The following is a 27,479-nucleotide window of genomic DNA, read 5'->3' as shown; positions in this document are numbered from 1 at the left end:
TGGTGCCAGAGATACAATGACGAAAAAGCAGACACAATGCTTGCCATAGGAGACTTCAGAGTTTAGGGTGGGAGACTGACAGTGGATAGACAATTATAACACAACGTATGTCACAGGGGCTATGACAGTGAACACACAGCAGTTCCAGCAGCACACAGAACCCAGAATGGGATCAGTGTGAACTTATCAGAGGAAACTTATCACTTACCTAAACTGTGATCTGAAGGATGAGTGAAGGAAGGGCAGGACAGAGGATAAGAGGTACCGATAATCAGAGCCACGATTTACAGAGAGCCCACAAGGTACAAATACTCAACTAAGCAGTTGTTAGGGCTTGAATTGTGTTGCTTAAAAAATATACATTAAAGTCCTAACCCCTGGTACTTCAGAATGTGATCTTACTTGGAAATAGGGTCTTGGAAATAGAGGTAACCAAGTTAAAATGAGGTCATTAGGGTGGGCCCCAATCCAATATGACTGGTGTCCTTATAAAAAGGGGCTCCATTTGCCCATTTGCCCATATTAAGTAATTTGAGGCCTAGGATAAGTGAAAAGGAGGGAGCTGGGTGAGGGGAGGAGGGAATTATAGTCATTCCACTGGGCTCAGTTGACACTAGCAAGATACAAGTCAGTTCTGGGCCCCACAACGGATCAAGCTGAGCTTCAAGAGGAAGATGAATTTCATAGGGAAATAGAGGCCGCTCCTAAATCATCGTCTCCTAAATTCCTACCAGAGGCCTTTTTTCAGGAGAGCTCGTTGTACAGTGTCAGACACTGAGTAATTGCTTGTTATTATTATTCAATGTGTCTCTAATCTAATGTCCCAGACCAGTTTCTGTGTACAAGTTCCTGAGCTCTCACTCCTAGGGGATGCCACTCACCCTCAATGACATAGATCTTCTTTTGCAGCTCAGTGAATAGATCTTTAAGCTTCTCAAATGTGTCCAGAATCTTTACAAACTCCTTCGTGGGTGTGGAGGCAAAGTTGTGGAGTGTCTCCTGACTTTCCTTGGTCTTGAAATGCTTTCCAATCTGTGAAGAAGTGAAGAGAGAAAAGCTGGCATCCCCAGAATCACAGACCAATTTTCTATTATTTCACAAGATCCTGGCCCCAAGGAGAAAAGACAAGAGGGGTTCAGGAACAGGAGAGGGAAGATGAGACACAGGAAGAAGCCAGGGGTCTGGGGACCATACCCCAATGATGTAGCGGATGATGTCTTTGGCTGCGTCAGTGTTGCCTTTGTCAGTGGCTTCCCCGTCAGTGATGATGATAAGCACTTTGGTGGCATCTGGTCGGGCCCCCAGGTCTTGCCGGAACACATTTGTCCTGTGTCCAGGAAGCGGTGGGTGTGAGAGATGCCTCCCAAATCATCTGAGGTCTCCTCCACCCCCTCACCCTGCTCATTAAGTCACCACCCTGCTGATTATGCAAAAGCCCTGCTCACATTCCCCAGGTAGGTACTCCCAGCCTTCAAAGTTCTCTTCGTTAGGAACCTCCTACCTCACTCTTGCCGCCACATCTCTCCTTCTAGACCAGTGGTCTTCACCTGAATTCTAGGCAGCCAGGAGGTTGTCCCAGAGTCCATGGGCAGTGAGGGGGAGGTTTGGAAAGGGGAGACTCCAGGCTTCCTACCATTCCTTTCAACTAAACCACAACTACCCTTTAATGAGGTAGATCTGCTGATGATCTTGGTAAGATTTCAACGGAAAAAATGGGTTCCACAGCTGAAGCAAACTGGAAAGTTACTCTTCCAGAGCAAGTTCATATATCCCCTCCTCTGCCACCTCCCCCACCAGGCTGCCTGTAGATCTCTGCTACAGCATGTCCTAGGGAATTGAAATGACCTGTTTCTGGGTCAATTTTCCTCCAAACCATGAGTTCCTCAAGGAAAGGACTATGTTTGGTTGCTGCTGTATCTCTGGTTCCTGACACAGAACATGTGCTCAATGCATGTGAAATAAAAGAAAGCAGAGAGAACTGAACACTGGACAGGCCAAATTCCTGCCCTGTCCACACCCTCCTTCTGAAGTGAGTGCCTACCGCTTTTGCTGGGACAGCAGCTCTGTTTGAACTATCTGAGCCTTCCCTCCCCACCCCACAGCTAACCAGAGATAGACAATTAATCCAAAAGCAGCCAATTCACAACCCCTGACTTACGATGTGACCTGCCTTGGGAGCAGAAGCTGAAAGTCACATGGAGAGGCCACAGTGGGAGGTGGAAGTGAGATACAGAGAGGTGGGTGGGAAAGCTACTCGGAAGCTGCCAAAGACAGAGGAGCTCTGATGGGCGGTGCCGAAAACGCCTGCTGTCAGGGCCTCTAGTTCTATATTGGATGCGAAATGTTTCTCTAACCTCCATCCACGTAGACATGGCCTATCATGGTTCCTGTTCGTGGATTTCCACCATCATCTCTCATCTAGATTTTTCAATAGCCTCCCAACTGGCCTCCCTGCTTTGCCTTCCCCCCTCCCCCCACCCATAGTCTAATATCAACCCAGCAGCCAGAGGAATCCTTTCAAAAACAAAATCAGATTATCACTCCTCTGCTCAAAATCTCCAATGACTTCTCATCTTATTCAGAGGAAAAGCCAAAGTCCTCACTCTGGCCTCCAAGTCCCTAACCCATGCAAACTCCCAAGATGTCTCTGACCTCATCTCCTACTTTCCCTTTTCACGCACTTCTCTCCAGCCATACTGATGTCCTGGCTCTTCTTCGAACATCCCAAGCGTGTTCTCAACCCAGGGCCTTTGCTAGCCCCTCTGCCTGGAATGGTCTTCACCCAGGCATCCATACGGCTCACTTCTTCACCTCCAAGTCTTTGCTCAAATACCTTCCTTGATCTTCTTATTGAATATTGCCTTATTTTTCTTTATTAAACTTACATCTTCTACTATATTATTTAATTTAGTTATTTATCCTGTTTATTGCATTTCTCTCTCCTACTAGAATGTAAAGTTTCAAGAGGGCAGAGATTTTTCAGACAACAACCTGCAGTCCAAATCCAGCTCACGGCTTGTGTTCGCATGGCCCATGAGCTAAGAGTGGTTTTCATATTTTTGAAAGGGTTCCAAAAACAAACAAGGACTATGCAACAAATACTGTATGTGGTCAAAAAAGCCTAAAATATTTACTATCTGGCCATTTACAGAAAAAATTTGCCAACTCTTGACCTGGAACACTGGCTGGCACACAGGCAGGTAGTCAAGAAGTATTTATAAAATACATTTTCAGGACTGCTCTTTTTTGCTCCCACAATTGACATCTTTTGGGGTGTCTTCCCACGCTATGTTGACCCCTTTCTCTAAGAACTGCCCCCCTTCCCACAGAGGTGGGACTGTAGAATCCATGTTTGTGCAATGTGACTCTATGCCACAAAGGAGACCCAGGCCACAGCTGGGTGGACCCGTGGACACCTAACCCATGTTCGGCCAATCAGATTTTCTCTCCTGGAAGCTGGAATTTACGTTGTTCATTTGAATTGAGGAAATGAGGCTGTCGCTTTTTTTTTAGTAGACATAGCTTGACCATGTACCCACCAAAGCTGTCTACAGAGAGAGAAGGATGAAGTGGACATGATGGGTCAAGTGAGACCCAGAAGAAAAGAGCAGGAAACACACATGCAGAGTCTTGAGAAGACATATCACATGCATGCTTAACTTATGCAACTTCAACTATACATGTTTAGCAAAGAAATGAAAATGAGAAAAATAAGTGTAATGGTACAGGAGATCAATATGAGTGTATGTCCAGGGGTAGTATGAGATGGAAGATATAATTCTCTTGTTCTCCAAACTGGCCTCAGTTTCCAGGGCCACTCTAATATTTAAAGATAGGTATTTTTATTTTTTTCAAAGATTGGCACCTGAGCTACCATCTGTTGCCAATCTGCTTTTCTTCCCCTCCCCCTCCCCCTTCTCCTTCTTCTCCCCAAAGTCCCCTGGTACATAGTTGTGTATTTTTAGTTGTGGGGCCTTCTAGTTGTGGCATGTGGGATGCCACCTCAGCATGGCCTGATGAGCGGTGCCATGTCCACACCCAGGATCCTAACCAGTGAAATTCTGGGCCACTGAAGCAGAGCGTGCGAACTTAACCACTCGGCCACGGGGCTGGCCCCCAATATAGATATTTTTAAAATATACAGTATGGCCCTTCAACACAATCCAACTATGTTTGTCTAGGTCTCAATTTAAACACGGTGATCTGATCCAACTCTGGGAAAACAAATTTCTGTAGCAGATTTAGGAAATGAGGATATGCTAGTTTCCAATGTGGGACTTGAATGTATTGAATTTTATGAACAACTGAAGGAATTCTTCAAAAACAATTTTGAATTTTGAGATTTTTGTTTATACATTGACTTCAAAAGCTGATCCCCATCTAAGATGTGACTTTACTGTGGCTGCCACGGTTCACAATCACTTTTCAAGTGCTAGTTCTAGTCTCTCATGGGGCCTAGCAATACTCCGTGTCACAAAGGTTCATGAGTTAGCCCTGCATCCTCCCAAGAATTTCCCTTTGGGATTTAGTTAGTATAAAGTAGATTTCTGTTACCTGCAATCAAAAGAACCCGGACTAAAATTGTCGCACTTGAATTCTTACACTAACCTGCTCCTCGCTGGACCCACCTGTTGAGTTCCTACACACTGCCACTTTAAGAAGCTAGTGCACACAGAACAACTATTGGACAGGCTCTCTCCTGCAAAAGGGAACTCACACGACATAGTTGATGGCACCAAAGGTGTTGGTCAACTGGCGCATGTGCTTTACTGTGGCCAGCAGAACATCAGGGTCCTTCCACTGAACATAATCTGAGAAAGTGAATTCTGTTTTGTAGGTCGTGGAAAACTGAACAGCAGCAAACTAGAAAAAGGAGGAAGAAATGAAATGTCGTTATACCTCCCTCCCCACTTGTCTGCTCCAATCTCTACTTCTTATCCAGGACATGGGCAACCCAACTCCACATTCCTGCCTCAAAACGTTCTTTTGAAAATGAGACAAGATATAAACAAACACAGAAATCATGGGCTTCCCACAGGCCCATGTGATCCAAACAAGCTGAGGGAGCCTGTCTGCAGAGAGAGGAAGAAAAGAGGGAAGTAAAAGCACAAAGAGAAAAAGAAGTGAGAACTAGAGCAAACCCGAGAAGCTTTCTACTCCCTCCTTCTTGTCCCTTCCAGAAGTCCAGTTACAGCCACGTCCTTAGGTTCTAGAGACACTTCATACTAAATTTTTCTTTTATGCCTTAACCTAGTTCAGGTAGGCATCTATTGCCTACAACCAGGAATCCTAACTAATATATTTACCCGGTAGGAAGAGTTGCTAAGTTTCTTCATCACATCCTTCATGAAATCCACAATTTTCTGAAATTCATTTTGCTGCAAGCTCCTTGAACCATCAAACAGAAATACCAGGTCTACATTGCCCTTTATACATTCTGCAGAGGCCAGACACAAAGAGATTTGGTGAAGTGTCTCCAGTGGTTGGCCTGCCCATGCTGGTTCCCACGTATGGGCAGCCACTTGGAGGTATTTTTACCCACTGGATCCCCAGTTCCTTACCCTGATAACCAGGGCGCCCTTGCAGCACAGGACCCCTCAAATTCTGGTGGAAGAGGTAACACAGGCCACTTAGATAGATATTCTGGTCACAGGTCCGAGACAGCCCAGGGTCACAGGCCTGAAGGAAGCAAAGGTGAAACGGTTTGGCCTTCCTCTTGTTGTGTGTCCTCTGGGCATCAGCCAAGAACAAGAACCTTCAGAGTCATCATCCCCCAACCTCACTCCCTACAGCCAACAGCAAGGCAAGGTAATTCTGCCTCTACATCATTCCTACTACCAATGCTATATACCAATGGACGCTTATTGCCTATAAGATAAAGTCTAAACTCCTTAGTTTGGCATTCATATTGTTTACAGCTGGGCACTATCCTACGTTTCCAGGTCCACCCCCTTCCATTCCCAATCACACAATCTATGTTTAAGCCAAATCAAATCACTCACTATTGCCAGAATACACAATGTTGTTTCTTTCATTTGTGACTATCTTTCCTGCCATATTGCAGTTTCTTGAAAGTCAGGGCTCATGTCACAGTCGTCTTTGTGTCTCACTCCCCTTTCCCCTTCAGAATCTAGCACAATGTCTGGCATGTAACGGTAGCTAAGTAAACAAGCCCCAATTAAATACTGGATCAATAGTTCACTCAGTTAGCCTTCTATTTCTCACCAGCTGTGTCAGAAGGATCCTGCTGTGATGAATTATAAAGAGCCACGGACTTGGAATCAAACGAGAATTTGATTCAAATCCTGGCTCTGCCTCTTTAAAATCATTTGACCTTGGCCAAGCCTCTTCATCCCTTTGGTCCTGTTTCTTCAGGTATAAAATTTGTATACTGATCCTTATCTCACTTGAGTGTCTTGAGGGTTAAAAGAGGTAAAGCAATGCTTCCCAAACTTTAGGCATCTGTGTACCACTTCACAATTTCTGCCATATAGGCATATCATCCAATTACTTAATATTTTATTGACCTTTTTTTTAACTTTAGCCCATCCTAAGCAATGTGAGCCAAGAAATCATGAATTTGATATGCTCATTGTATATTTTTTCTGTCATTAAATAAATATATACCTATTAAAATAATAAAAGTTTGTGTACCACCAATAATCATCTTAGATACCAATGGTCATAGATATTTCATATTTGGAAAAAAACCCTGAGGTAGGTAAGGCCTTGAAAAAAGTTGGCTCGTAGTTCTCAATAAACACAGATTAAATCTGAATCTCTTTGATGCCTTAACCTTCTATAGGATCTTTAATCCATTTTTTTCTTCCTTCTTTTCAATCTCTCTTTCCTAGAATCGAGCTTCATAGGCTCTGATATCACACTATACAAAATTCTTACCAAAAGGCTTTCATTTGTGGGGTCTCTCGCCAAGGTCATTCCCAAGTACTTGGAGGTATAGTTGGAACCTGTAGGCACCAGTAGATTGGTCTGGAGGAACTCAGGTAATCCAAGCGTGGTGGGGCCAGCCTCAATTTCCCTGAGAAACCATTCCTCCCAGATCCCTCACCAGTTACTCACCACTCAGGCTGACTGGTAGGCAGTGTCCAGTGCCTGGCTGGCATTGATAGAGGTTTCCCGTGCTGTTCCCCTCACCTGGAGCTCCCACGACAACCCTGATGAGAAATCTCACCTGTGAGACGAAGTCGCCCAGGTCTTTACCCACCCACTCCTACCTATTAAGCGGGTTCGGACTCCCCACCAGGTATCTCAAAGCAATACAGCCACTCCTCTTCAGGGAAGCTCCTCAGTACCCATCTCTTCCCTAGTGAATCCCAGATAAATAATCCAATGTGCCAGAATTCTAGAAAGTTAATTATGTTTTCCATTTACGGTCTAGAAAAACTAAGGCCGAGAATGATCTGCCAGAATATCACAGTATGAGTTCATCCCATCAGTCATCAATTCAAGAGTCATTTATGGCATACCAACCATGTGCTAGGCTGAGGTATGTACTAGGGATGAGGGGGGAAAAGAGGGAAACAAAATCCCTGCCTTCAGGGAGCTCACTGTTTAGTCGGGGAGAGAGTCACGAATCTGGGAAGTGCTGCAAAGCGTTTTAGGGGCAGTGATATGTTCCCCCTTCTATTAGGCACTTATGTGGCACTTCAGTGATGGGTCGTCTTCATCCTAACGATCTGCTAGCCTTGCTCCTGTTTCCGAGAAATCCTACCACGACTGCCCATTTGACGGTCTGGCTAACCCTGGGGCTGGGGTGTCCCAGGCTCTGCAGGACGCGGAGGGCCTCGGGCGGCAGCTCACCCGTTTCCAACCTGCAGGACTCGGTACCCAAAGTGCCTCCCGGCGTGTGGGTAGGAGAAGCTTTGCACATGCCGCACGTCCACGTTGTAGCTTGAGGCTGGGGCTGAGGGAGACCAGGGTGAGTCACCTACTTGCCCCCAGAGAGCCTGCCCGCGCCCCCAGAGCCCTGTGCGCTGATTGGCCGCCGCTCATGTGCCCCAAGCAGCCGACCCCAAGAAACCAGCTCTCTCCTTCCCAGGCCACCTACACCCCGAGACAGAGCTAGAACTTGCCTCCTTGGACTTCCCCTGAGAGCCTTGACTCTGCGAATCTGGAAGCAGTGCCTCCCTACGCAACCCAGAGCTCTGACAGCGCCAGGGCCTGGGAAGGACAAAACAACTTCCGGTTGGGCCTCTCAGCAAAGAAGGAAGGATAAGGCGGAGGCCTGGGACAGGAGCAGAGAGAAGGGGCCCCCAAGGCGATGGGGATGCCCCAAGGCAGGGTTCATCTCCCCACACACCCACTTCTTTCTTGGGCCTGGGGCCCAGGCGCCCTGAGAACTCAAATAATTAGCCTCAGACTTCCTCTCACAGACTTAGGCTTTCAAGATCCCCTGATCCCTGGGAGGCTGCTTCCTCAATTATCTAATGTTCCCTTCCACACCACACCACCCCACCATGGACCAGGCTTTTCCTTAACAATTAGATCTCAGATTCCTCCATCCCATGCCCCACTTCAGGCAGCCTAGGCATCATCTGCAAACACCAAACCGTCCTTTCTGGGCCTTCTTTCCTTCCAGGCATCAGGCTTATTTCATAGCAACCTAAGATGTCAGACATGCCAGCCCCACCGTTTGTTCAGATGAAGAGACTGAGGCCCAGAAACAGGAAAGGACTTGCCTAAGATGGTGCAGAAAGGTAGTACCATGGGTAGGACCAGCCCCCAGGCCACCTCTAGGTACCCGTTAACCATCTGCATTTTTTAAAGGCCCACTCCACTCGCCCATCTCTAACTATTGCCTCCTTTGTCCCTTCTCTGTCTTTTCCTCCATACCTTACTTATACTTTGGATTCTAACTTTCTTTCTTCCGTTTCCCCCTTTTCCAGGATTCTTGGGCTCCACATTACCTATGTCCAATCCCACCCTTAAGGCAGCTCCTTGTTTACTGCAGTTCCATAAGCCCTGCAGTTTCCCTGGTCACAGACACATCCCTCTCCCTCCCCTCCTCCCTTGCCTACCAAAGAGAAAAGGCCCAGACAGCAGCAGCCTCATTACGATGATGCAGGAGTTCATCTTTCAAGGGCTGGAGGGACCCGGCTCACGCTCAGCCTCAGGGGTCCCTTAGGATTTGCTGGCAACCTAGACAGGGTGAAAGAGAGAAATGATAATACCCCAGGGCCTCTTGCAGTGAAACTTTCTCACTGAGGCGCCAGGCTGATGACACTGGGTGACACTGGGAGGTGGAGGGTTTGTGCCTGTAGGGGTTGTGAAACCGCAGGAGTCAAGAGGAAATGTAAGCGGGTTAGAGACACTTCCTGTGCCTGCTTGCATTTTCATTTCACCCAGGTGCAGATAGCACAGTAATGAGTTGACTGCCTCTCCCGCCCAAGAGGTGCTGTGTCTTAGTCTTTTACTGACATAGGAACTTGAGGTTCTTTAAAGCTCGGTAGAAGACTGGTCCATAAACTGTGGTACAACCAGAATGGAATGCTATGTAGCCACAAAAGAATGAGGAAGGAAGAAAATAAGATAGCGGAAAGATATCCATGATACGCTGTTGAAGAAAAGGAGCAAGTCACAGAACAGCATAGCTAGTAACTCATTCTGATTTTAAAAAACAAAAAATAATACCCACAGAACGGGAGGAAACATTTGCAAATCATAGCTGATACAGGACTCGTATCTAGAATATACAAAGAACTCTTGTAATTCAACAATAAAAAGACAGATAAGCCGACTTTCTAAATGGGCAAAGAATTGGAATAGATATTTCTCCAAAGATGAGATATAAACGGCCACTAAGCACAAGAAAAGATGTTCAACACCGTTAGTCATTAGAGAAATGCAAATCAAAAGCAAAGTCAGGTACCACTTCACACCCATGAGCACGGCTGGAATAGAAAAGGAAGAATATTATAAGTGTTGGTGAGAATGCGGAGAAACTGAAACTAAGCCTTGTTCATTGCCGGTAGGGAAGCAAAATGGTGCAGCTGCTGTGGAAAACAGTGTTTGACAGTTTCTCAAAAAAGTTAAACATAGAGTTACCATATAACCTAGCAATTCCTAGGTATAGACCCAAAAGAATTGAAAACATAGGTTCACACAAAAACTTACACACCAATGTTCACAGCAGCATTATTCATATTAGCCCCAAACTGGAAACAATGAAAATGTCCATCAGCTGATGAATGAATAAAGAAAATGTGGTATATCCGTACAATGGAATGTTATTCAGCCATGAAAAGGAATGTAGTACTGTTACATGCTACAGTGGATTAAGCTTGAAAACATTATGCTGAGTGAAAGAAGCCAGGCATAAAAGATCACATACTGTATGATTTCGTTTAAGTGAAATGTCCAGAAGAGGCAAATCTATAGAAATAGAAAGTAGATATGGTGGTTACCAGGATGGTGGGAGTGGGGAATGGGGAGTGACTGCTAATGGGTATAGGGTTTCTTTTGGGGGTGATGAAATGTTCTGGAACTAGATAGTGGTGATGGCTGCACAACTTTGTGAATATACTAAAAAACCACTGATGAGTTTTATAGTATGTGAGTTATATCTCAAAAAATAAAAAATGAAAAATAAAAGTTGAAATTATGTGGGGCTGGCCCCGTGGCTGAGTGGTTAAGTCTGTGCGCTCCGCTGCAGGCGGCCCAGTGTTTTGTTGGTTCGAATCCTGGGCGCGGACATGGCACTGCTCATCAAACCACGCTGAGGCAGCGTCCCACATGCTACAACTAGAAGGACCCACAACAAGGAATATACAACTATGTACTGGGGGGCTTTGGGGAGAAAAAGGAAAAAATAAAATCTTTAAAAAAAAAAAAGTTGAAATTATGTGTGTGTGTGTGTATGTAAGAAATCTGAAAGGACACACAACCACACTCCAAACAGCATAAGGTTTATACATTTCTATATTGTCTGAATTTTTTTTTACAATGAGGATGTATAACTTGCGTAATTTTTTGAAAATAAAAAATATTAAAAACACAACAGAATAGAGGAACTGTATTTGTTTCTGGGAAAGTGAGAAGGACACTGAGATTCTCCTTGTGCTATGAGGAAATCCTGCTCAACCTGCAAGGCCACTTCCAATGCCGCTGCCACAGGGAAGGCTTTTGCAGGCAGATTATTTATAACCTACCGCTAGGAAGCTACAACGTGACAAGTTGGCTCACAGTAATTAGATGATGTCAGATAGTCTTTTTCAAATTCACTTAAAATCAGATAATTCAGACTGATTTCTTTGATTCTCCCTCCAGTATTTCCAATTTACATCTAACCAAATTCTTTTGCTTTGTTCTGAAATTACAAAAAGAATATACATCTTAAAATTCAAACATTACAAAAGTGTGTAAAGTAAAAGAATAAAGACTCTCTTTTAACATCTACCTCACACTCCTAAATCTCAAGAATAATTATGGTTAACAATTTGGAGCCATACATTCTTCATGACAAAAAATAGTTAGTCCTAGTAGTTAACCGTATAGGTTTGACCTGTTTGGAAAAACTCCAATTACCTCACCACAGAACATCTAAGCCAGAATTAATAGTCAAATCAGCCATCTCGAGTGCGAAGGTGTTTTGTGCTGATCTCAGCCCATCAACAACCAATGTTGTGATTGGACTGGCCCTTGTGGTTCTTGTTATGATTGCAAGACGCCATTTGGCAATAACCATAAGGAAACTGAAAAAATAAAAGTTTACAAGACCTGGAAATAACATGGCACACTTGGGGCCACACAGTGAGGCCATGTGGAGGGACAGAGAGAGAGAGCATGTGCATGCGCTTGGGGTTCTGCTTTCATTGGGGTAGAGGGTGGGGACCTAGAGTTTCACAGGCTTACTCTTTATTGGTGAATTTATAACACAAGAGTGGGGATTTGAAGAGCAGGAAGACAAAAAACGTATCCCAAATTGTCAGTTACTGAAATCAACCAAGATCTCTAAAACAAAAGAGCCTCAGTGGAGGAAGACGGCCTGTTTTTTACCTAGTTGTGTGACTGGCAATGCGTTGATTTGAGGTAGCCCTCTTTGAAGTAGATGCCTTGACAATCAAAACTTAAGTCAGGCACTTGCATTACAAAAAATAAAAAAAAAAAAACCTGTCAGAGCTCACCTTACGATCCACCCAGTGAGGCTGAGGCATCAGAGTGAATAGTGAGGACATTAGCTGCCTGAGTAGCTGATACACTAAAAGTCAGGGGTAGGTCACATGGTAACCCAGAAAGTACATATCTGAAAAGGGTTATAGTAGCAAATCCTATAATAATTATACAAATGATAAACAAATGGTAAGCAACAGGACATATTGGAGCATATGAGGAAGCCATTTGGTGTGAAACTAATTCGGCTTGACCTTATTTTTCCTGACAGTGGCCATTGAACATGCACTGTATATCCACTTTAAGCATTTGCTGTGTCCCAAAGACAAGAACAAATGACCTTAAGATAAAGGTGCAACTTTCCCCACATTAGCATTTCCTTAAGGGTAAGCATCTCTCCCTAGACTAGGAATTGATTGCTGCACTCACCTGTGACCACTCAGCTCAAGACACCAGACCTGCTACCTTCTGTGTCCACCAAGACAGCAGACCTACTACCTGCTGTGTCCATCAATTGCTGTGCTGACAGGCCAATTTCGTAACTATTGTAAAAGGGACATTTCAGTCATATGTGATGCATACTCTCTGATGGTATATAACCACTCTGTACACCCGCACTGCTTTGGAGTGCTCTGTTCCTTTGTGAAAGGACTCTCCCGGGCTATATGGTCCTCACATCTGGCTCATAATAAACTCACCCCAACTTTGATTTATAGATTGATTACGGATTATTTGCATCAACACAAGCAATACTGTATCCTGAAATACGGTCCATTAGCCAAACTTGAAAGGGTCCTGTAATGAAACTAAGTCAGTGATCTCAAGGCCCTAGAAATCTCTTCAAAGATTTGGGTGATACTGCGAAATATTTCAACATCTTGGGCCATCTAGCATAAGCAGGTTTGAACCTGTCCTGGGTTGGTAGATTTCTTTATATCTCATTGAATTAGTCTCTTAGTCCCGATAACAGGTCAGTTCAGTTAAATGGTCGTGTTCCATTTCAGGAGCTGGTGATGTAGGTGGGCTCCCCAAGTTAGGCCTATATGGTGCAAGTACTTGCATCAAGTATGTAATAAGAGGAATTTCTATGGAAATAAAAGAAAAACAATGGTTAGTAATTGGAGCAGACTATAATTCCAGTTTCTGAATTTTGAAGGCAGTCATTCAGAATTTCTAGATTTCAGGCTCAAAGCATCTTCAGATGGGGTGAGCGCAGACAGTGGCAATCTGATAGATTTTCCTGGTTTGTAGTTTGAATGTCTCTGATGATCTTTCTGAGTGGCCCACACAGCAACAAGCACAAAGATTGTCCTTTCATGAGCTGTTGTAATTTCTCTGAAGTTCGTATCAAGTTGTTCCACTTTAGCTTGCACGGCTTTGGGGAAATGGCAGTTTTAGTTCTCAATGATTCCAAGTCATGAGGGTGGGAGAAAAATTCAAAATGTTAGCTTGAAGAGTTGTAGCCAATTATCAGAGGAAATGAGACAAATTCAGTATCTAGTCCAGTTTACACATAGAAAACAAAACCTCAAGAGCAATTAACAGCACTAGAATTTGATATCCACAAGGGTGTGTTACTGAAATATAATTTTTTTTTCTCTACAATCACTCCCATTTCTATCAGGGAAAATCAAAATAAGACTAATTTGTAAAATAAGTCTAGTCTCATTAAACTTGGCCTGGTTATTCATAAAAGTACAGCAAGAATGGGCTCTTTTAAGTCTGCTTTGCTGAAACTTTTCATAAGGAATCTCAGATTGAACTTTTAAAGACCTCTGGAGGGGCCGGCCCCATGGCCTAGTGGTTAAGTTTGCCCGCTCTGCTGCAGGCAGCCCAGTGTTTCATCGGTTTGAATCCTGGGCATGATCCTGGGCATCCAGCCATGCTGAGGCGGTGTCCCACATGCCACAACTAGAAGGACCCACAACTAAGAATATACAACTATGTACCAGGGGGCTTTGGAGAGAAAAAGGAAAAAAATATAATCTTTTTAAAAAAAAAAGACCTCTGGAGGCTAAGAAGCCAAACCAAATACTTGCCATCAGACTTTGCCTATAATTTCTATAGATTTAGGTGAATTCCTCTCTTCTTGAGGTCCCCAAAACATCCTGAGGTTCCTAGGCCTGCAAGGAAGTAACCTTCCTTACTCAGCCGGTAAGGCTGCTGGAAATCCTGTAAGCAAGGTATCAGGCCAATTTTTCCAAGGAGTTTTATTGGTTCTATAAAAGCTTCCTTAAAGCTGTCTGGTAATATCTGAGTTTATGTACGTCTCTCTTAAATATGAAATTCCAGTTTAAATCTTGGTAATACAACCAATGTTTCCAATTGTGTCTTGTTACAAGGAGAACAGATTCTTATTGAACTTATGCAAATAACTATATTGCCATGAAAATAATAATACTCACTGAAAGTTTTTTAATTCTCAAGGGATCAGGTAGGGAGAAAAAGTATTTGTTTCATCTTTGTTCATAAAGATATACTTACCAAATTGCTGGAAGTCATAGATAGCTTAAGAGAGGAGGTTTCCTTAAAACTGGGAAAAAGAAAAAAAACACACACAAAGATTAAAGAACCAACAATGTATCAAACAAAAAGTCATAAAAAATTATAATCGTCCTCATCAGTTCATTCAGCCCCATGTAATTAATTCTTGTTGATCTTGATCTTTTGTCACAAGTTTTATGAAGCCATTAGTTTTTCCATCAGGGTTCTGTAAATTCTTACCCACTTCAATAGTATGCTCTGAAAATTATTGGAGACCTGTGTAAAGAGTACTTGTCAGAGTCCTATGTCAGATTCATGGAAGAATTTCTCTGAAGATGAATCACTTTTTTTTTTTTTTTTAAAGATTTTATTTTTCTCCTTTTTCTCCCCAAAGCCCCCCGGTACATAGTTGTATCTTCTTCGTTGTGGGTCCTTCTAGCTGTGGCATGTGGGACGCCGCCTCAGCGTGGCCTGATGAGCAGTGCCATGTCCGTGCCCAGGATTTGAACCAACAAAACACTGGGCCACCTGCAGCGGAGCGCGCGAACTCAACCACTCGGCCACGGGGCCAGCCCCTAAGATGAATCACTTTTGCAGGAACATTTTTGCAAAAGTATCAGAGCAAAACAATAACTGTCTGTAAATGATAAAAGGCTTAAAAACAGCATGGTTAAAGATCTGGTTAGAGTTCATTATAATGCAATTGATAAGAAAAGGTGGTTATTTCTGTGACACACATTTAAGATAACAGAATTATGACTGATACATATCAGATTTTTAGGAATTTCATATAATTTCTGGAACATTTATATTAACAACATATATCCATACAAGAATATCCATACAGATGTAGTACTATTTCTTATTTGACAATGCTTTCCATGTAATTTAACATATCAAGTAAACCTATTTATTTTAATGTCTTTCTCTTTACAAAGAGAGAAGACAAATCTTTTGCAATTTTCCAGGGACCCTCTGAAAAACCTCAAAGTTATTTTCAAGTCAAAAAGGTTTCATTTATGGGCCACCCCAGGGGCATAGTGGTTAAGTTTGTGCGCTCCACATCAGCAGCCTGGGGTTCGCAGGTTCAGATCCTGGGCACAGACCTACACAACACTCATCAAGCCATCCTGTGGCAGCACCCTACATACAAAATAGAGGAATATTGGCATGGATGTCAGCTCAGCAACAATCTTCCTCATGCAAAAAGAGGGAGATTGGGCAACAGATGTTATCTCAGGGCCAATCTTCCTCACACACACACACACACACACAAGATTTCATTTATAATTTGATTTAGAGAAGTTTGTCAAAAATATCAAAAAGTTTTGGACACTTGACTAAAAAGAATCACACATCATTAAGAAAAAATACTTAATTATCCATTTAACCAAAATGACAATAAAAGATTTTGAAGGCAAATACAGAAAGTTACATGCTTCTGAGCAAAAATTAGCTCTTTGAATATCAAGAAGACTTGGTTTACTTAAGTTCTCAAAGACTTGATGATAAAAATAATATGAAGCACATTAAGTTATTTTGGTAAGACACAAAATCTTTCCTTTCCAGGTAGATTACCCAAAAGGAAAGAAAAACTCATAATCTCTTCTTAAGAACAGACCAACAATCCAAGAAAACTCTGTCTTTCCAACAGAGAGAAAGCCAAATTCTAATTTTACACCAGTGTACTTTTGATGTTAAATTTCATTCATTCATTATTTTTTTTAACTTAATTAGATCCATTCTAATCTTAGCCAGCCTGACCACACATAAAATTCCTTTCCCAAGATTCCTTTCCACAAACCTTCCATAACCCTCTTTTTTTTTTTTGAGGAAGATTAGCCTTGAGCTAACACCTGCTGCCAATCCTCCTCTTTTTGCTGAGGAAGACTGGCCCTGAGCTAACACACGTGCCCATCTTCCTCTACTTTATATGTGGGACGCCCACCACAGCATGGCTTGCCAAACAGTTGCTTGTCTGCACCCAGGATCAGAACCTGCGAACCCCAGGCTACCAAAGTGGAACATGCGAACTTAGCCGCTGCACCACTGGGCTGGCCCCCATAACCCTCTTTTTACATTCAGATTTTTTGTCCTATGTTTTTTCCTCTTTCCATAATGAAACAATTAGCCTGACTTTGGGACAAAATCATTTTCCCTTCCTTTAACAAAAATGCATTTCCATACTTTGTACCTTTCTTACCCAAAAACATATCCAACTTTCCTTGCACACAGAGATGTGTTCCTTATTATTTGTGGTAGTTTTTTTTTTTTTTAAGATTATATTTTTCCTTTTTCTCCCCCAAGCTCCCCGGTACATACTTGCGCATTTTTAGTTGTGGGTCCCTCCAGTTGTGGCATGCTGGACATCACCTCAGCATGGCCCAACGAGTGGTGTCATGTCCACGCCCAGGATTCAAACCAGCGAAACCCGGGGCCGCCAAAGCAGAGCACGTGAACCCAACCACTCAGCCATGGGGCTGGCCCATATTTCTGGTAGTTCTAACCACATATATTAAATAGAATTTTCAACTCTCAGAAACATTAATTTACAGTGAAAACTAAGAAGTAGGCAATTGTGAACTATCTGCCACACCAGCATTCTTTAGATTTGCAAATTTATGAATATATTTAATAATTTCTAGAGATATATGCTTCCTCATAATACAATTTTTCAATGTGGCATAAAACGTGCTTACTAATAGATCCAAATGTCTTTAGTTCCTCTGTAATAAGAGGTCGAAAGTAGGTAAACTTAGACTTGTTTAGCAGTTAATGTTTCAGTATTTTATCTTATTTCGAAATTATCTAGACATTCAATAAATTCCTACCATTTACTTTAACTTAGCAAAATTCTAATGGTGGAAGTTACCATAGAGATTTGGGAAACAATTTAAGTAGACATATCATAAAACAATCAACACTAAAAGGTTCACCTAAAAACCCCTATCTCACTTACATCTATATAATTTATTTCTTCTTAACAATTATGTTTATATTACCTACAAAAACTTCATTAGACATTAGATAATGTCAGGCCTCATCCTAAGTTATTTTTCTTGCTGAGAAATTTTGTAATAGACTGGGGCAGGCCCCTTGGCCAAGTGGTTAAGTTTGCACACTCCACTTCAGTGGCCCAGGGTTTTGCTGGTTCTGATCCTGGGCGCAGACATGGCACTGCTCATCAAGCCATGCTGAGGTGGCATTCCACATGCCACAACTAGAAGGACCCACAACTAAAAAAATACACAGCTATGTACCGAGGGGCTTTGGGGAGAAAAAGGAAAAATAAAATCTTAAAAGAAAAATTTTGTAATAGAGATAACATGAATTTATTTGACTAGTAAACCCAGGTAGATTAAAAGTTGTTTACATCTGCATCATATTTAATCCTATTAACTCTGAAGACATGTCTATATTAAACCAATAAACTTAAACTAGCTTTATTTATTTATTTATTTTTTATTGCAGTAACATTGGATTATAACGTCATACAGCTTTCAGATGTACATTGTAATATATTTCGAATTCTGTGCAGATTACATCATGTTCACCACCCAAAAACTAATTATAGTCCATCCCCACACATGCAAGCCTAATCACCCCTTTTTCCCTCCCCTCTCCCTAAACTAGCTTTAATACCAAGTATTTTTCCAGATCACATGAAACGGAAAAGCATTTGGGTTAGTTTCTATTATATACTTAATGTATATAAGTGCTTAATTTACTTCAAGCCAATTAATTAGAGATCTTTACAAATTAATTTTGGCTATACCATCAAAAAGTAGAAAAATATCACATATATAGCATATATCCAAAGACAGACACAAAGAGAGACCCTACAGCTTCCATTATGAAACAATATAAAACCCAGTAGTTTATAAATAACAGTTAGAATAAATTAAGTTTACTTGCTCAGATGGCTAAAGTTTTTTACTATTTGTGGACAAGACTTTTAAGGTTTGTATTTTCCCTTGACAAGTAATCTTATGGAGGCTATGGCAAGGGAGCCTTTACAGCAGTTTGTATTTTTCAAAGGTCTCTCTCTCTCTTTTTTTTTCTTCAGTATGGGCAGAGTTTTAATTACCTCCTGGTGTTTACATTTCAAAGACATAGTAAAGTTTACATCTTCAACAGACAGAGAAAGAAAATATAAGGTTTCTCCTAGGAGTTTTAGAGACTTTTAGATGTTTTTGGCAGTCCTAATTAAAATGTAGTAGTGCCACACTATAATTAGAGGGAGCACCATGTAAAGAATAATTCTCTGGACTTAGGGTCAAATGGGTCCTCTTTAGAGTTGGAAATGAAGAAGGGGTCATTTGGGTCACTGTGGTCGTGGAAATGATAAGCCCATTGGACCACACCAGTTGCTCGCTGCAGGAGATGGCTTCATCTTAACGTTTTCCATTCACTGTGAGCCTGAGCGGTGATCACTGTGATGGAAGGATAGGCATCACACCAGCAATAAATATCCACGTGAGGAGATGGAGGGTCCTAGTACAAATATCCGTGGCTCTAGAGGACTTTGCCCTCCCATTTCCCTCTTCCTCTTCACTAGAGGCCTCAATAACCCTGTCAGCTTTTCCCTGATGGCAGGGACACCCCACGAGAGGTCTTTCTTAGTTCTTTCTCGTTCAGGGGAAAGCCAAGGGGGCTTAGGATCTGTGGTATCTTTGAGGAAACGAGCATATAGCCTGGATGGATCTTTAAGAAAGTTATGGAGTTTAGGGTCTTTAGAGATACCGGCCAGTTGACACGTTTTGGCAGCCATAAATAACAATTCAGAGCCCATTACAAACAAACAAATAAACAAACCCCACAATAGCCAATTAGTTTCCTTTTCCTCTTCCTGCTGCATAAAATCTTTAAGAAAGGTTTGAATTTCAGTTAAGGTATAACTTCTGATCTTAGTTTCCATTTCTTGATTTTCTTGTTACCTTAATCTTATGTGTTGTTATTGGAAAATTTTGGATGATGTCACTATGAGCCCTCTTCATAGGTGGCCGTTTTCCTTTCCAGGGTGTCCCAAGAGACATCTCCAGGATTGGGGTTTGCTTCCACTAGCACGATATGCACAGGGTCTTTGGGGAAAGCCCCTAGGCCTCTGGAGCTTCTTGGCACGTTGGTTATGCCATGTCACTGAGTCACGCTCAGGAAGATTCCATGGGGTTTTGCATTTATCAAGGAGCTGACGTGCTTCCTCAGGGTTCTTAGGAGGCACTGGCACCAGAAGTTCAGGACATTTATGTTTGTCCATTATTTTTTTAGTAATATCACACTAGGGATTGGACACATAATATCCCATCAGGTCAGGGGACAAAGAGCAACAGTAGTGAGCGAAGTGATGACACAGAGCCTGCAGGCCTCTGTTGTATTTTCCCTCTGGTGCCATGGGTTTCCAGCTGCAAGGCTATTTCACTCTTCTGGGTTAGAACATGTAGTCTGGGCACCACCCACTGACTCAGCGGTCACCTAGGCCGAGGTCTCCTATCCTCCTCACCTAAGGGAATCTTTTCCTCATGCCTTTAGCCTAGAGGCTCTGCTTGGGTGGTGACAATAGCCTTGTGATCCAATCCACCCTCCTTGGTTCTCCTTGGCCTTGAGGCATGGGAGACCCTTATGCACATTAATAGTCAATTAAGGCCTTTATAATTAGTGGTCTAATCCTCTCTTAGACCACGTGGCCTCTATCATACTGCTCTGGAGAGATCCTTGGATTATCACGGCAGCCATGACCTTTTGGACTGGATATCACAGGCAACACATAATAGAGGCAATATGCAAAAGCACACAGCAGTGTGATAGACCCTCAGCAAGCAATGCTCCCTTCCCAGATGGTGTTATCCACCTGAGTTAGGTGGTTAGTAAGCAAGTTGCAAGTAAAGGGCATTTCCCCTGGTTAACTGCAAGGGCAGTCGTACGATCCTGCTGACTCCACCAACTGTTTTGTGTGGGTCTCAGCCTATCAATAACCAGTGCTGTGGTCAGACCAGCCCTTGTGGTTCTTATTATGATGACAAGATGTCCCGTGGCAATACCCATCAGGAAATTTTGAAAAAATAAAGGTTTATTACTTACAAGACCTGGAAATTACATAGCACACCTGGGGCCACACAGCAAGGTCGCAGGTAGAGAGAGCACACAGGCCAGTGGTTCTGATTTTATTGTGGTGGAGGGTGGGGGCCTAGGGTTTCACAGGCTTACTCTTTTTTTTTTTTATTGTGGTCATAATAGCTTTTAACAGAGAGAGATTTCAGTTGTACATTATTATTCGTCATACACCATGTAAATGTGTCTCTTCACCCTTTGTGCCCACCCCTCCACCTCCCACCCCCCCAGTAACCACTAATTTGTTCTCTTTGTCCATGAGTTTGTTTATATTCCACATATGAGTGAAATCATATGGTGTTTATCTTTCTCTGTTTGGCTTATTTTGTTTAACATGATGCCCTCAAGCTTCATCCATGTGGTTGCAAATGGGACGATTTCATCTCTTTTTATGGCTGAGTAGTATTCCATTGTATATGTATACCACATCTTTATCCAGTCATCAGTCAGTGGGCATTTGGGTTGCTTGCACGTGTTGGCTATTGTGAATAATGCTGCAATGAACACAGGGGTGCATATGTCTCTTTGAATTGTTGATTTTAAGTTCTTTGTGTAAATATCCAGTAGTGAGATAGCTGGGTCATATGGTATTTCTATTTTTAATTTTTTGATAAATCTCCATACTGTTTTCCACAGTGGCTGTACCAGTTTGCATTCCCACCAGCAGTGGATGAGAGTTCCCTTTTCTCCACACCCTCTCCAACATTTGTTGTTTTTTGTCTTGGTGATTATAGCCACTCTAACAGGTGTAAGATGATATCTAAGTGTAGTTTTGATTTGCATTCCCTGATCATTAGTGATGTTGAGCATCTTTTCATGTGCCTATTGGTCATTTGTATATCTTCTTTGGAAAAATGTCTGTTCATGTCTTTTGCCCACTTTTTGATTGGGTTTTTTGTTTTTTTTTGTAGTTCATTTGTGTGAGTTCTTTATATACTATGGAGATTAACCCCTTATTGGATTTATGATTTGCAAATATTTTCTCCCAATTGGTGGGTTGCTTTTTCATTTTGATCTTGGTTTCCTTTGCCTTCCAGAAGCTCTTTAGTCTAATGAAGTCCCACTTGTTTATTTTTTCTTTTGTTTCCCTTGTCTAAGTAGACATGGTGTTCAAAAAGATCCTTTTAAGTCTGATGTCAAAGAGTGTACCGCCTATATTCTCTTCCAGAAGTTTTATGGTTTCAGGTCTTACATTCAAGTCTTTGTCCATTTTGAGTCTATTTTTGTGCATGGGGAAAGATAATGGTCTACTTTTATTCTTTTGCATGTGGCTGTCCAGTTTTCCCAGCACCATTTATTGAAGAGGCTTTCCTGTCTCCATTGTATGTTCTTGGCTCTTTTGTCAAAGATTAGCTGTCCATAGATGTGTGGTTTTATTTCTGGGCTTCCAATTCTGTTCCATTGATCTGTGTGTCTGTTCTTGTACCACTACCATGCTTTTGATCGCTATAGTTTGACTGCTATAGTTTTGTAATATATTTTGAAGTCAGGGATTGCGATGCCACCAGCTTTGTTCTTCTTTCTCAGGACTGTTTTGGCTATTCGGGGTCTTATGTTGCCCCATATGAATTTTAAGATTCTTTGTTCTATTTCTGTGAAGAATGTCATTGGGATTCTGATTGGGATTGCATTGAATCTGTAGACATTTTAACTATGTTTATTTTTCCAATCCATATGCATAGAATATCTCTCCATTTTTTAAATGTCATTATCGATTTCTTTCAGTAATGTGTTACAATTTTCTTTGTATAGATCTTTCACCACCTTTGTTAAATTTATTCCTAGGTATTTTATTCTTTTTGTTGCAATTGTAAATGAAATTGCATTCTTGAGTTCTTGTTCTGTTAGCTCGTTATTTGAGTATAGAAATGCTACTGATTTTTGGAAGTTGACTTTATACCCTGAAACTTTGCTGTAGTTGTCGATTATTTCTAATAGTTTTCCGATGAACTCTTTAGGGTTTTCTATATAGAAAATCATGTTATCTGCAAACAGCAAGAGTTTTACATCTTCAGTGCCTATTTGGATTCCTTTTATTTCTTTTTTTAAAGATTTTATTTTTCCTTTTTCTCCCAAAGCCCCTCCGGTACATAGTTGTGTATTTTTAGTTGTGGGTCCTTCTAGTTGTGGCATGTGGGATGCCACCTCAGCATGGCTTGATGAGCAGTGCCATGTCTGCATCCAGGATCCGAACCAGCAAAACCCTGGGCCACCTAAGTGGAGCACGAACTTAACCACTTGGCCATGGGCCAGGCCCCACTCTCATTATCTCTTTAAATTTGTCTCTAGCACACTCCTTTCCAGCCACACTGCTTCCCTGGCTCCTTGATGATTCCAGCATACCTCTGCCCCTGGAGTCTTTGCACTTGTTCTCTTGCTTAGCTTTCCCAAGACAGCCTCATGGCTCATTCCCTCATCTTCTTTAGATCTTTGCTCCTTAGCACTTATAGACTTCTGCTTAGCCTATCTAATTTACTGATTCATCTAATTTATTGTTCATCTTCCCTACTAGAATGTAAACTCCACTGGGCAGTATTATTATTTTTTTTCTTTTGAGGAAGATTAGCCCTGAGCTAACATCTGCTGCCAATCCTCCTCTTTTTGCTGAGGAAAACTGGCCCTGAACTAACATCCATGCCCATCTTCCTCTATGTTATATGTGGGACGCCTACCACAGCATGGCGTGTCAAGCGGAGCCATGCCGGCACCTAGGATCCGAACCCGCGAACACCAGGCTGCCGAGAAGCAGAACGTGCAAACTTAACTGCTGCGCCACCGGGGGGCCCCACTGGGCAGTATTACTAGTTGTTGTTGTTATTCACTGCTGCATCCCCAGTACCTAAAACAGTGCCTGGAGCATAGTAGGTAAATATTTAATCAGTAAATATTTACTGATGAGTGAATGCTTGGGGCTACCTTTGCCCCTAAGGATAGTTAAGAGACTTGCTTTCCAAGGTCTAGGTTCTTAGAAGCAAAAAGCTGCATGTCCACAAGGGAGAGTTTGAAGGAGTTGAAAGGAGAGGGCTCAATTCCCAGAGCCAAGAATTTATTTAATAAATATTTAAAATTAAATAATAAGCTGGTGTCAGGTAAGCAGTCAGTTAGCTCCTACCAGAATTTGAACTGGAGAACACAGAGAGGACTGGCCAGTTATAAGTGAGGGGCGAATGGTACAGACATGCAGAGAAATAGATGTCATGAGAGATAAATCGTGAGATCTATGAACAAGGAACAGTGATAACTCGAAGGGCTACCTTAATTCCTTTTTTTTTTTTTGGAGGAAGATTAGCACTGAACTAACATCTGCTGCCAATCTTCCTCTTTTTTTGCTGAGGAAGGCTGGCCCTGAGCTAACATCCGTGCCCATCTTCCTCTACTTTATATGTGGGACGCCTAGCACACCATGGCTTGCCAAGCGGTGCCATGTCCGCACCTGGGATCCCAACCGGTGAACCCTGGGCCGCTGAAGCAGAACATGCAAATTTAACCACTGCGCCACTTGGCTGGCCCCAAGGGCTACCTTAATTCCTAATGGCCTCTCTAGTTCCAGTCCACAAGTACTCTAGCACTGAACCCTTTCTCTCTGTAGCTCTTAAATTAATAAAATGTTGAATAAGCAAGGGTGTGGCAGCAGGGAGCCTCTGGGCATGCTTGGGGACCATGGCCTCTGGCCGATGAGGATGAGGCAGGAAAAGCAGACTGGGACCTCCCTGCCCCCTACACCAATCCACCAGGCCTAGAAACCCAGGACAATTCAAGGTAAAGTTCTCTCTTCAGATTCACACAGATTTGCTGACACGATGCTGCTGATTGTATCGGCTGCTGTCTCCTGGCCCAGGCTCCCCACCCACCGCTTCCTCCTGGGTGCAGTGACACAGACTGCTTTGGTCAGGGTGGTGCTGACAGAAATATCTGGGTCACCACAGTGCTTCTTCCCCTACTTCCCACCTGCCAGGAGGCTAGGAGGAGGAGAAACTCCCCACAGCAGGAGGCTGGGCCTCAGGGGAGAGGTAGTTGGTCACTAAGACCCAGCGGGCCCACAGTGGGTGGGGCTTTGGAGGCCACCACTCTATTCCAAGGACCCTATGATCTCATGGTTAGGAGGGCTAGGGCATTCTAAAGTTCTAGAAACTCTACTTGGATTTTCTGAGGGAGGGCTGAGCCGAGTGCGCCACAGGTAGGAATTTCATAAGGATGGCACTCCTTGGGTATTCACATGCAGTCCATAGGTCCCTGTTGTCACTGGGTAACCTGACTCTAGGGGCTCCATTTCCAGCCTCTAGGTGTGCGGTTGATTTTTGTGGCCAAAAGGGCATATAGTTCAGAGACATAGACCTTGGAATCAGTTCCAAGCAGTCCTGCCTTGCTATGTTGTACCAATGAATTTCTTCACCTCTCTGGGCCTTGGTTCCTTTTCTGCACGTAGGTCAGACTTCTACAGGACTCAGCAGTCTGTGAATTTAAATAGGACTGTATTAATCTTAATCCTTCCATGTTGTTGCCTTATTACCCTACGTGCTAGTACAAGATCCCCAGCTTCCTGCAAATTCCCTGTGCTATTTCAGAAAGTCTCCAGAGGCATTTCACTTGTGCTCCACTCCCTGGTATGTGAGCTGCTCCAGCTCCACACCTTGGCTGTCGTTCTATAGCCAAGATCTTAGATACAACAATTTTTGGCTATTGGCCCCAAACCCTCGAAATGCCAAAGTTGAGGGGAGATTGTGCTGGAGTTGGGGAGAGTCTCTCTCTCTGCTTTGAGTTACATCATGGTAGAGGTGTCCCCAAGCTCTACTGCTTGGCTCATGAAGCAGCTCCTCCAGGTTTCACTTATACTCCTTCTCAGCCTCTCCCTCTCTCGGACCCTGATTTATGTTGAGGGGGCCGAGCCAGACAAATGCTTGAATAACAACCACTACTCACAGAAGGATCACCACTCCCCTCTGACAACTGAGACTTCATTCCTGGGTCAAGCTCATTCAGCTATGAGTCTTCTCCACCCTCAGGAAGGTCCTCTGCTCCCTCTTGAAAAGGTCTTCTGTAGGGTCACCTCCTTAGTTCTCCAGACATGCCCGGTCATGCTTGAATTTCCGAAGTGGCCAAACCCCAAGTCTGGCCTGCTACACATCCAGTGGGGATGATAGTAACCCCCATCTCTTTCATTTGTTACATCAAGGAAAGCAAACTCCCTGCTATCACTCTACCTCGGTGGGAAAAAGGAAAACATTTCTCATCTTTTGACCAGGTAGCTTGAGTACAGAAACCAGTCATTTAGAAAAGAAAGCAAACAGAACCTGGAGGACCGGTTATTGGAAGATGGTTTTACGCTGTGTAACGAGGCAAAGGGTCTGGGGGAGCAGCAGCTATCCCCAATATCTAAATGATGAGGAAGGTCTCCTTCCTGACCTCACCACTTATCAGACCCTTCACAACCCTCCTCCAGCTGAATATTCCTGAAGCTCCTTCAAGAGCCGTGGATGACTCCCTTCAAAGACTAGGCTGACTCCCTATTAATTCAGAGGGTCTTGGCCACATCTCGTCTGGTTGTAATAGGAGCCCATTTGAGCTGGCTAAAACCAGCTCATTTATTCTTATAAAAGAATAAATTTGTTTAAAGGATATCACGAAGCCCTTAGGGGAACTCAAATACAATCGGGTCTCCCAGGTGGCAAGAAAGGACATCACATCTCTCCATTCCTCTCTCTCTCTGCAGGCCATCTTTCTCCACCGCTTCAACAAAGGTTGAAAGTGGTTGCCCTTCAGTGGCAAATCATCCCAGCTTTATACATACTTAATTGAAAAGACCACGCAGGCTAAGATCTCTAAATTTCCACACTCTTAGGAGGGAGAATCTGATTGGCCCAGCTGGAGTGAAATGTCTACCCTACAGTGATCAGATATGGCCAAGGGAACAGGGTCACATCTAAACACAAACCAGCATCCCACTTCCCTCTCAACTCCTGGATGGGGAAAGTAGTTCTCAAGTAGAGATTGTAGGGCTAGGCAGAAATGTCCAAAGTTCTTTGTTACCTGGGGTAAAGCTCAATCTTACTCTGTAACTTCCTCTAGCCTCATACCCTATTTTTCTTCCTCATTCTCTCATCAGCCTATCTTCTTTGCCTGGAATGTGCATTCCCCATCACCACTTATCAAAATCTTCCCAGCCTTCTAAGGTACCATGCCAACTGCTTCAATGCCATCCTTTATGATACCTTGAACTAGAAGTATAGTAACAAAATTTCAAATTTGAAAGGACTCCTGAATGTCACCTAAGTCAACCCTCCCCGACCTCACACAAGTCCCTATATACCAACTCCTCATCCAGGCCCTGCTTATACACCTCCAGAGACGGAGTGCTCATGACTTCTCTAGGACGTCAAACGCCACTGTGCCTCCAGCAGCTCTGCCTCTAGGAAAATGCTTTCTTGCATTACATGCCAATTTGCCTTCTTGTGGCTTCCATGCTGTAGACTTGATTCTGCCCTGTGGAAACGCCCAGGACCAGTCTGTTCTCTTTCTCATCTGAAAGCCCCTTCAGAAATTTAGACAGTGCTCATATCACTCACTCCATGCTCTTCTCTCTTCCAGGCTGAATATCCTCAGTTCTATCTAATATTCTCCATAAGACGAAGTCTCAAGTCCTCCGACAACCCCAGGAGGGACACCTCTTTCAACTACCTTCCTAAAATCTGGTGCCTCAAAATAAATGCAACAAGGATGCATCTTTTAATAAAGGATTTTTAAAATTCAAGGAAATCTTT

General features: G+C 43.0%; 1 protein-coding gene across 3 annotated transcripts in view; it reads right to left on the bottom strand.

Annotated features, from left to right (window-relative positions):
• The window catches only part of ITGAL (integrin subunit alpha L), a 63,441-nt gene that overhangs the window by 27,501 nt on the left and 8,461 nt on the right, over positions 1–27,479 (bottom strand). Inside the window, exons 2-11 of one of the 3 annotated variants that reach the window (XM_046668591.1) lie at positions 14,614–14,662; positions 9,039–9,159; positions 7,822–7,924; positions 7,081–7,175; positions 6,901–6,968; positions 5,562–5,679; positions 5,307–5,437; positions 4,718–4,863; positions 1,195–1,327; positions 882–1,032 (exon numbers count right to left, since the gene is read on the bottom strand). In XM_046668591.1, the coding sequence (XP_046524547.1) occupies positions 882–1,032; positions 1,195–1,327; positions 4,718–4,863; positions 5,307–5,437; positions 5,562–5,679; positions 6,901–6,968; positions 7,081–7,175; positions 7,822–7,924; positions 9,039–9,093 (1,000 nt within the window). In that variant the 5' untranslated portion in view covers positions 9,094–9,159; positions 14,614–14,662. Of the gene's footprint in view, positions 1–881; positions 1,033–1,194; positions 1,328–4,717; positions 4,864–5,306; positions 5,438–5,561; positions 5,680–6,900; positions 6,969–7,080; positions 7,176–7,821; positions 7,925–9,038; positions 9,203–14,613; positions 14,663–27,479 lie in introns of those variants that run through there. The other 2 variants (XM_046668593.1, XM_046668594.1) reach the window with 2 other exon arrangements.

The sequence above is a fragment of the Equus quagga genome, chromosome 7, assembly GCF_021613505.1.
Source record: "Equus quagga isolate Etosha38 chromosome 7, UCLA_HA_Equagga_1.0, whole genome shotgun sequence".
NCBI classification, from domain to species: domain Eukaryota; kingdom Metazoa; phylum Chordata; class Mammalia; order Perissodactyla; family Equidae; genus Equus; species Equus quagga.
The sequence above is the reverse complement of the archived record's forward strand: the minus strand, read 5'-3'. Positions and strand labels throughout refer to the sequence as shown.